The following is a 10,285-nucleotide window of genomic DNA, read 5'->3' as shown; positions in this document are numbered from 1 at the left end:
CTCCTGCCTCAGCATCTTCTGTGGGCTCAGGGCTGTCCCTGCTCCCCAGCCACAGGGCTTTGGGGACAAGCAGGGAGACAAAGGGAGCAGTCAGGAGCAAGCAGTGTCCTCCTGCTACCCCAGGCTTGGAGGCTGGGGTTAAAAGCAGAACAAAGCTGCTCATCCTTCCTGTCCCACCTGACACTCCCAACACAGTCTTGTGGTTCCTTTCCCAGCTGACACATCTCAGTTGTACTACAGCTTCAGGGGCTCTGAGAAACAACAGCTCCTCCTGCACTTGAAGCAAAAATAGAGCAGCAGGATGACTTCAGCTGCTGAGAGACCCAAGTGCTATTCTAGATCTAACAGACTTTTTTAGTTGTTATGGAAACTAGATCTGCTGCTAATCTAAAATCCTAAAGTCTTGTCCCTAACACCCAGCTTGAAAGGAACTCCTGGGAAAAGCAGCTGTTGGAATACTCTGTATGCAGCAATAAAGCTTGGCTGTTCTAGTTAAAAGAGAACAGGGAAATCAAATGTTGCTGTTCCAGTTAGTTTTAAAACTGCCATGACTACCACTCTCATAGTCCTGATCTATTAGAGATCTACTCCTGCCTATTTCCCTTCCAGCATGTATGTTTTCCCTCAGGCCAGTGACATCCCTGTTATTCCTCTCCTTGGTACATTAAAGCAGCAGCAGCTTAATGAAGCAGAAAATGGTCTCTTCCCTCAGAGCAGCCAGAAGGAATTCTCTTCCTGGCACCAGCACTCTGTTCCCTCTGCAGCAGGAAAAAAAAAGCACATGGAACATCTATTGCTCCTCCTGACTCTGTACAGGGAGGTGACAATTGTGGAGCCCCCTGGGCTGGATCCCCTCTGTGCCTGAGGGACAGGTACAACTGTACCAATTCCAGACTGGAATGCTGCTGCAGCTCTGACACAACATAACCAACAGCACCCACTGCTTTTGCTGTCTGGCACCAAGGGCTGTGCCAAGCACCACCAACTCACTCTGCTGCCTGAATAAACATCTAGAAGAATCTATTCTTGTTGAACACCAATACAGTGATGAGCACACTGCAATTTCCAAAGCCAAAAGGAAGGAAGGAACAAAAAGATCCTGACCACAGCTGTCAAGTAACAGCCTCTGCTTAGATGGACCAGATTGCAGCTTTACCTCCCCTCCCCTTGGAGCCCTTGTCCATTTGCTGTCTCTGCAGTTGTTCACCCTCAGCTCTCCCTGGTCACACCCAGTTCCCCATGGCACAAACTGTTTCTGGTTACAGGCTGCCCCATCAAAACACCACTGGGTTTAGGACTGCCACACCACCTCACAAGCCCCTCTCCCTTCTACTTTAAGACTTTACTCCAGCCAGTTTAGATCTCTCCAAAGCCCTCAGGGCACATAACACTAGATCAAACAAATGTGCCAGAAGATTGCCAGCACATAAGCTTATAAGGTAAAAAAGCCCAAATAACCTCAAAGCAAGATAATCTCATTTTCTAGCTCTAGTCTCTTAAAACCTCTGAAATTAAAAAGGTTCTGGCTGGTAAAGCAATCAAGTGTCTATTTAGGAAACAATCAGTAGGTTAATAGCTCACAGCTACACTGAAATTTGATTTCTTAGCTTAGATTAAGTCTGTCTAGATTTGAGGGTGTATTTTAAGAATAATCACTGACTTTCTCTTACTGTCATTACCTCACACTGAGCCTCAGAACTGTACAGAGTTTGTTGATCTAGAGCTACACCACTCGATGCACCTTCACTGTGCAGCCAGGGATTCCTGTGCAGGGCCCAACCACCACGTGCAGGGGAACCATCCCTGAGGAGTATTTTATATTGCTGCTCGTTTCAAACCTCCTACGAGCTCCCCAAGAGGAGAGTAAGAGAAAGGGAGTGGGTGTGGGGAACCCAGGGAATCAGCCTCTAATTACAATCATTTCAGACAGTCTCTGGATTGTCACTGAGAAGTCACAACATTAGCTGGGATTTCAGCTCAGCAGAACTACCACCCAGACACTGCAGAACTGTGCTGCTGTGTCCAACACAAACCCATGAACACAGCTGCTGTCTATAAAGGTTTTAATATCAGTATAAATAGGGCACAGTTACAAAAAACTGCAAGACTGGAGCAATGGAATTTTGACGTAAAAACCTTAAGTGAGGCCTTGCTCTTCAGAAACACACACAACACACAGACTGCAGGGTGAAGGGAAGGCGTGAGCACACATACACCATCGTGCCTTGAACCATTCAGTACAAAAATAGCAGTAGAAAGATGGTCTCTGAATTGCTGGCTGATCCCTTGGGTGTGCCTTAGCTGGACTCCAAGCAGGAGAGGCAGATTGCACCTTGTGTTAGGAGCAGAGTTAATGCCCAGCAGAAAGCATCTCCTCTCTCCACCCAGCCACAGCTTCCCCAGCTGAGGCACAAGCTATAAAAATAAAGGTTTTGACTGTTCAGTGCTTGTACCCAGCCAGGATGCTCTGGCAGACAGGGTGAGCAGACTGTGCACGTGGGCTGCTCATGGAGAGCCAGCTGGGCTCTCCTTACATTCACTCTGCTCCTGGGTAGCAAGAGTTCCATGGGATCTCACTGCTCAGGTGACACCACTGCCCACACCCGGCCTCCCTCCCTTCCCAGTCCTCATTACAGCTCTGCCAAAGGTGACGCCTGCTGTGGTGGATGTGAATTGTTCCGCTGCAGGTCCTGAAAAGGGAGGCAGGGCCAGGACAGGATCTATCTCTGCACGTGCCGCACAAAGGCCTGCACCAGCTGAAACAAGGGCTCCTGCCCCTCTGGACCCAGCTTGGAGGCAGACTTTCCTTGGGGAGAGGGAAGGACCCCACTGGCAGGTGAAGAGGGGCCACCCCGGCGGAAGTAGCGGGACAGGCTGGAGAGCAGCGTGCTCTGAAATTGAAGAGTGCAACAAGTCAACTTGGTTCCATGACACCCCCTCCCTCCCCCAGCCCGTGCTGTGGCACAGGAACGTGCCACTGTGAGGCTGTTCAGTCATGCTGGGAAACGGGCAGCCTCAGCCAAGACGCCGGCAGTGAGAGGCCAGCTCAGGGGGCTCACCAGCTCCGAGCTGAGCTCCTGCTTCATGCGCTGCTTGTCGCGGGGGTGCACGGCCGGGTCCCGCAGGTACCGAACAGCCTGCGAGATGAGCAGGTAGAAACAGTTCTCCATTGTAAACATGAGCAGAGACCTGCGCCAAGAAACACACATCAGCACGAGCCAAAAAGGTCAGCACACCTCTGCTGTCCAGGTCAAACAGTTAAGGGATGTACAAAGATACACAAATGCCTCTAAAGGTCAGTTCTGATCTGGGGAGCTCGGACTGCTGCTTGGCTGTAACTACATCAAGTAACTAGAAACTCACTTGAGGGTTTTGGTTCCCTCTTGCATATTCAGCCCTGCAGCCTGAGGGAAAGGTTCTTTCTTCTTATCCATCTTCGAGGGAAAAAAAGACAGGCATTAGAGACAGGAGATAGGAAAGAACTACTGCTGCTCTTCAGGGTCTCAGCTGAATGAGCACTCTGGGATCACTGCTCCCAGACACAGAAGGGCCAGTACCTCTCCCAGCATGTTCAGGGCCACGTTGACTGTGGCAAGGAGGGTCCCAAAGGAAGGTGCCACGTCTGAATCAAAGGCTGGTGTGGTGAAACTCAAGACAAAGAGCACATTGTACTCAGCAAGGTCCAGAGACTGTGGAGGAACAGAAAGAGGAGTGAGACCCAGAAGGCCATGAGTATGATGTTGTCATAGAAACAGCAATACCCAGACCTTATCATGCTTTTTATATGGAGAAATAGAAGCACTGTGATAATTTCTCAAGTCTCAAGAGTGCAGCTGGAGCAGTAAAGTGTCCTGCACAGCATTGCACTCAATCAGACTCCAGTGCTCCCCTCTCACAGCTGCCATCACTGGCACACCAAAGTACTGGCTGCTCCCAGAGGCACAGAAGGATGTTCTCCACCCAAGAGTTGGAGCGCCAGAATAAAGGATTAAACCTTCCTTTTCTGAACCTGGAGACCAGGCATTGGGTCACACCACCATGGGAGGATGACAAGAAGAATGGTATACTGAAGGTACAAACCAGCTGGGTTATTGTCTGCTCCAGTAAGGTCTCACATACACAGCCTTGTGTAGATCACACAAAAGCTCAGCCAAGTCTTCCCTTCACACCGAGCAGTGCCTGATTCTCAAGGCAAACCCCTTGTCTCCTGCCTTCCTGCTCTGTGCAGAGCAGCAGACAGGTACACAGCAGGGTCACTGCATCAAGCAGGACACACACACCCAGAATATCCCTGGAAATGCTGGAAACTGCCCCCTCTGGAGCACCCACCTGGTCAAGGAGGATCTGGCAGACATCAGGGGTGAAATGGCGCAGGGCAGCCAGAGACTTGCTGAGGATTTTGAGGAGGCTGTACTGCACTGTGAGCAGGGCCTTCTGCTCTGCTGCCTCTGACTCGGGGCTGGGGTGCTTGGAGGAGGCCTGGGGGTTCCGCTGCACGCGGGGAGTCACGCTGGAGGGGAGGGAGTCGCCGTTTTTGGTCTGTGGAGAAAGGAAAGAGAGAGGCTGGAATACCGATGGGATTATTTTGCACTAAGACAAATGTTTGGAGGAAAAAAAAAAACACTGTGAACAAAGAGAATGAGGAAATAAGACACCCAAAGTCTGTCACTTGCTGAGAATCTACAGTTGGTGTGGGCTGGGGAGACACTGCATTGCAGGGAGGCAGCTGCAGAGGTTGTTTGGATTCCACACTCAGGAAAAAGAATGATCAACACACCAAGCCTGAGCCATGCTGAAGGAACTCTGCAGCAGCAATGCATCATCTCCACCTCGTGCATCTGAAGATGTCCCAAGAACAAGAACTATCTGCCTTTAACAAATTAAATCAAATTAAGGACACCAGGTCAACAGTGGCTTAATTAATGGCACACCAGAGCCCTACAGCAATGCAGCTCCTTATGACAACAGCCCATTCAGCACAGGCTGCTGGTTATCTGGGACTGGCTTTACACAGTCCAAAGCTTTTCAGAGTCCAGACTATTCTCAGCAATTTATTTTTTTTGCTGTGAAGAAATACAAATCCTAACTGTTGATGGGTGTCAATAATCACCACGAGGATTATCAATAATCCATTCAATATCCAAGACCCTTGATAATGAATAATGCTCCCTTCTAGCAGGGAGCATGGTGAGGTTTGGTGCAGGATCCTCACCTGCAGGTAGTGCTGGAGCATTTTACGGCTGTGCAGGAGGGAGGTACAGGCCTGGCACAGGTAACACAGATTCACCTGAAAGAAACAAAGTCAGGGAGAAATCTCAGAAAAGCTCAAACCCTGTCTATTCACTGCCACTGCTGGAAGCTAGAAAATCCAAACACAGCACTGTGATCATAAAGGACCCATGCAGTATCTTAATTTCCCAGTATTTTCTTGAAATCACCTGGCACTAAGAACTGAAAATAAGGCAGTGAATTCCCCAATTTACTTTTCCAAGCTACCACTTCTCTCTCTCCCAACAGTTGTATATCCTCACTCGAGACAAGGTACTGACAGAATGGGCAGTTAAATGACCTCAGCTGTAATTCCCATTAAAGGAATGCTAATAACAAAGTGATATAGTGCCTTTTTCTCTTCAGACAGCCAAATCCCTGCACTCCAAGGCAATGTATCATCCTGATTCCTACCTGCATGTCCCTCATAAGCTGTGGCAGGTGGAAATGCCACTCCTTTGTGAAATTTGAGAGCTGAAGAATGAAGCCAACAGTGTGATCAGCCTCTTCCAGACAGGCCAAGCTCTGCACGGTCCGTACTGCATTCAGGCACTGGGAAGGAGAGAGAAGTAAATCAGGGCCATGGCAGATGAGGGACAGATGGGGTAACATCCCATCCTCCTCTCACAGCTATTCCCACTGTAACCCTTCCCAAGGCAGCAGTGACTTTTCAGTTCTTCTGCCCCTTCTGACTCATTTTCACTGCTGCTGGAACAGAGGAGCCAAGTGAAGCACAGAGGCAGTTTGTGGCACACCTGAAGGATCCTCTCTTGATGGACACCCACGAAGTCCAGTGCTTCTGTCAGGAAGTTGTATCTCAGTGTTTTGAGAAGCCGTTCCATCAGGGACATGGAGAGGCGATAGACCCCGGGCCAGGAGGGGACATCCAGGGACTTCCGGGAGGAGGCAGATGTCTGAACAAATCACAAACAAAAATAAGTGACTGTTTTCCCTCCACACCATTCTGGCAGCCTCCAGCCACAGCATGGGAAGGGCATGGGAAGCTGTCTGGGTGCATTCCCAGCTGGAATGAAGGAAGCAGCACCCACCTGAATGGCTCCATTCGTGCTGAGCTGGTACACGCTCAGGAGGGGCAGGCACACACTCTGGGTGACACCAGCTCCAGCCATTGCTGCTGCTCCCTGCAAGAACAGACTGCTGTTGGCTCCTGTGCCTCTGCTCCCTGAGACTCAAGAGACTTGTGCTGCAGTAGATATTTTTATCCTTTGCATTGTCACCACCCTTTTACAGAACTTTCATCTACACACACCTCTGTGTTGTTAGAAGTTCAACATCAAGAAAAGCAAAACCAAACCTGCATAACTGTACTCAAAATTCCCATTTATCACCTGCTCTGATATGCACATAATCTTTGTAAAGGGGTTTGGAACAACCTTGTTTTCACCTAAAGCCCCACACAAGTTGAATTTGAAATAGATAAGTAACATTTTATTAAAACTAATGGAGAAGCAGGTTCCAACACTCAGTGCTGGTTTAATGAGGGGTATTTGCATTGCAGAATCCATTCAGTGAAAGTGCCTGCTCTAAATGGCAGGTCTGCCTGGCTGGCTCAGCTTTCCCCAGACATCCCACTAAGGAGAACAAGGCACACTAAGCAGGTGTTGATACAGGACCTGCTGCTTGCCAATCTCCAAAAAATACCCCTTTATCTACAGCTCATCATTCAGCTGCATCACAGACAGGATAATGAGATAAAAAATGAGACAGACTTTTCTTATTTCAAGTGTACAGCTATGCACTCTCACTTCTCTGCATCTCTCACCTGCTGAGTCCTTGCTAAGGTTAGCAGCAAATGTAACGAGGCCTCTGTGAAGTGAAGGTTTTGTTTAACTCTCAGGCTGATCTCCAGTGCAGCAAAGATGGTAGGAAGCACAGGGACTTTCCTAGTAATCTGCAGCCAGCAGTCTCCATCTTCATCCACTTCACAGAGCTCCTTAGCCAGGTGCAGACCCAGAACACACACCTGCAGTGACATGGAAAGGTAGGTAGGTACAGGGCTGTACCAAGAAAAATCTCAAAAGCATTTACTAACACAACCTGAAGTTCAATCATTCTCAGAATCACACATGAGGGCTCCTGGTATCCCTCACACTATACTCTGTACACCTCTTGGCTCTATTAGCACTCATGATAATGTTCTTTAGTGCACACCTGAAGAGGTAGCAACAGCCAACTTCCCAGACTGATGTGAGCCAAGACAACATCGAGTAATTCTGAAATAAAAACTGCTGAAACTTCCTTTGAAGACAGCAAGCTACAAGGGAAAGTTGTTCCAAGCATCATGAAACTTTTGTCTAGAGAGAAGAGACAAGACTGCAGAGCAGCTGAGCAGGTCCTTTACCCCGTCCCGCTGGTCCTTGTGCTTCACCCGGGAGGCATCGTCAGTCTCCATGCTGTCCTTGTCATCTGCAGCCTCTCCCAAGGTCAGGCTGTGCCGGGTCTGGTCCAAGAGGGCAATGACCTCATCCTGGAGAGTCTCACACACACTCAGCACCAGCTGGGGGTACTGGGGGATGTCATTCACTGTGACACACACAACAGACACCAGTTAACACACAGGCCTTGTACTCAGCTTTCCAGTTTAACTGGTAACATCACTGAGCCACATTTCCTGGAATTAGCATTTATTCTGTTCTCATTTCAAAACCTACAAAACAATGTCAGCAGCTGTGACTAAGTTAGATGTTCATGTCTAGGAGGATATATTAAGGGATTGTATTCATTTCAACAACAAAACCATGTAGATTTTGTCATACAAAGTCATACAAACCCATGACATGTCAAAACACAAATCAAGCACTACTATGGACAGATTATTCCACCACAGCAATTCCCACCCACACTCCTGACTGCTGGTATCAGCCTATGCACACTGGGTGCAGTCCATGGTCTGTGAATCCATATAAATACTACATTCTTACCAAGATTATTATAATAAATTGCCTCACATTTTACCAGCATGATTAGAAACCTCAAATTCAACACGAAGAAAACAATTAACACTGTTTTCTTTAAACAACCCACCCTCCACTTTCTATTTATTTTTCAAACTGTACAAGTCTGCAGAGCCAAAGCAGTGGGACAAGGAACAGACAAGTAACCTGACACACTTTTAATCACAGTTGCCTTTGTTTGTGTTGCACAGAGAAATACTGCCCAGATTCCACTGAGGGTCTTCAGGTGCCACTGCACTGCCAGATGCCCCACAAGGGACAGGAATAATGACCAGACTGGTTTCTGTGGTTTGTAACAACATGTACCCTTTTTTGTGTTTGGGTCTTTTGTTATCTCTAACTAGAAATCCATGTCAGAATCTAAGCTCTACAGTCACCCTGAGAGCCTGACTTACACATCCACTGAGCTGTTTCCAAAAACACACAGGAACTGAACTGATCAAACAGAGGTTATTGTCAGGGAAAGACAAGAAAAGGGAAGACATGGACATAGAGTGAATGAATGATGAACCTCACCTCTTTCCAAAACTAGCTAAAGAAGGGAAGAACAAAGGAGAGGAGTCCCAGAGGCTGGTGACTACTTTCAGCACCCTGCACTACTACCAGCACCAGGTGTTTATCTTGCACATGCTGGGTGTAAAGTGTGTTCAGCCCTGGCACCTCAACACCTGCACATGCACCACCTCACCTTTCATCTCCTTCATTTGCAGAACAGTGATAAGAGCTGAGAACACTTTGGCTTTGGTTTTCTCCATCATCTGCTGATCTGCCTGTAGTACTCCCTCCAGAATCTGCGTCAAGGAGTTTATGATTTTATCCACAGAACTCAACTCGCTGACAACAAAAAGGGAGAGCTCTTCAGATTAGACAAGATCCCTCAATAAATATACTGGCTTGAATGAGCTGTGTGGATCATGATTTATATGACCCCTAAAATCAAAGGCAGTTCTTCAAAGTAAAGTTTAAGTCACCACTTGGATCTCACTAAAGACATTCCACAGAATGAGAGAATGCATTTTCCCTTCATTGTGAGAAAACAGGACTAACTATCACAAAAGCTCTTTTGCCACTTTTCACCAGCAAGCAGGAAAAAAAATTAACTGTATTGCTACCAGAGATTTCTCACCATTTCACCAACAACTAAGAGACATCTGACATCCCAAAAGAGAATGCAGCAATAAGGCTTCAGTTTTACCCCCAGATCACTAAGGGATTCTCACTAGAGCAAAACACTTCAACAGAATCTCACAAATTTTTATTTAAACATGACCTGCCGAGTTTCTATTTCTAGCAGTGACTAAAAAATATCCAAACAAAATACCTACCTCTTCCACTGCTTGAGCAGGATCAGAAGAAGGGTGCACAGCATAGACCCCAGCTGCAGACAGGGCACTGACATGGGAACCTGGAGCTAAGGAGAAATACTGTAAGAGTTACAGCTGGAACAGTCACAGGTAGGAACACTTCAGAAATGTTCAGCCCAAGCACCAGCACCAAGTGACCAAGTTTGCTCTTCAGAGCCAGGACCCTCACAGGGTCACTTGGTGATGACAAGAATGACACATACAAAATAAAGATTTAAGCAGCTCATCACTTCATGGAGACAGACTCTGTTTCATCCCATTTTCACAGGATCTAAAAAACCCCAAGATTACAAGTATCTATAGGAATAGTGCAAAGAAGATAAGCAATTAGGAAATGGAAGAACTGATAGGAAGCAACACCTACCAAAACCCTGGTGCCATTCAGCACATCCAGAAACAACTCCTGATGAACTGCTGAATCAGTCAGATGCATGATATCAGCCTAAATCAACAAAGATAAAGATCAATCAGCACAACAAAAGGTGCATTTTGTAAGCAACCTAAAATCAGTTTACTGTTTTGTTACTTTAAGAATCCATCAATATTGTAACTGCTGAGTTTTACAGAAATCACTTTAGTCCTACATTACCATTGACAAGAAGCTGGTAATGACTAATTGCTTAATGGTGCAGCCCTGCCTCCCTCAACACAAGAAAAGCTTGTCAGGATTGTAGAATT

The 10,285-nt window shown here is 47.2% G+C and overlaps 1 protein-coding gene across 2 annotated transcripts in view; it reads right to left on the bottom strand.

The window, feature by feature from the left end:
* Window positions 1-2,049: 2,049 nt before the first annotated feature.
* NUP188 (nucleoporin 188) overlaps window positions 2,050-10,285 on the bottom strand; it is a 25,199-nt gene continuing 16,963 nt past the window's right edge. For both annotated transcript variants that reach the window (XM_064393782.1, XM_064393783.1), the window contains 14 exons: window positions 9,972-10,049; window positions 9,569-9,654; window positions 8,932-9,077; window positions 7,631-7,812; window positions 7,052-7,252; window positions 6,318-6,410; window positions 6,024-6,182; window positions 5,683-5,820; window positions 5,213-5,287; window positions 4,330-4,539; window positions 3,558-3,689; window positions 3,364-3,434; window positions 3,060-3,189; window positions 2,050-2,891 (listed from right to left, as the gene is read on the bottom strand). In XM_064393782.1, coding sequence (XP_064249852.1) covers window positions 2,721-2,891; window positions 3,060-3,189; window positions 3,364-3,434; window positions 3,558-3,689; window positions 4,330-4,539; window positions 5,213-5,287; window positions 5,683-5,820; window positions 6,024-6,182; window positions 6,318-6,410; window positions 7,052-7,252; window positions 7,631-7,812; window positions 8,932-9,077; window positions 9,569-9,654; window positions 9,972-10,049 — 1,872 coding nt within the window. In that variant the 3' untranslated portion in view covers window positions 2,050-2,720. The remainder of the gene's footprint in view (window positions 2,892-3,059; window positions 3,190-3,363; window positions 3,435-3,557; window positions 3,690-4,329; window positions 4,540-5,212; window positions 5,288-5,682; window positions 5,821-6,023; window positions 6,183-6,317; window positions 6,411-7,051; window positions 7,253-7,630; window positions 7,813-8,931; window positions 9,078-9,568; window positions 9,655-9,971; window positions 10,050-10,285) is intronic.

This window comes from Passer domesticus, chromosome 18, assembly GCF_036417665.1.
Source record: "Passer domesticus isolate bPasDom1 chromosome 18, bPasDom1.hap1, whole genome shotgun sequence".
In the NCBI taxonomy this organism is placed as follows: Eukaryota; Metazoa; Chordata; class Aves; order Passeriformes; family Passeridae; genus Passer; species Passer domesticus.
This window is presented reverse-complemented; position numbering and strand designations above follow the sequence as displayed.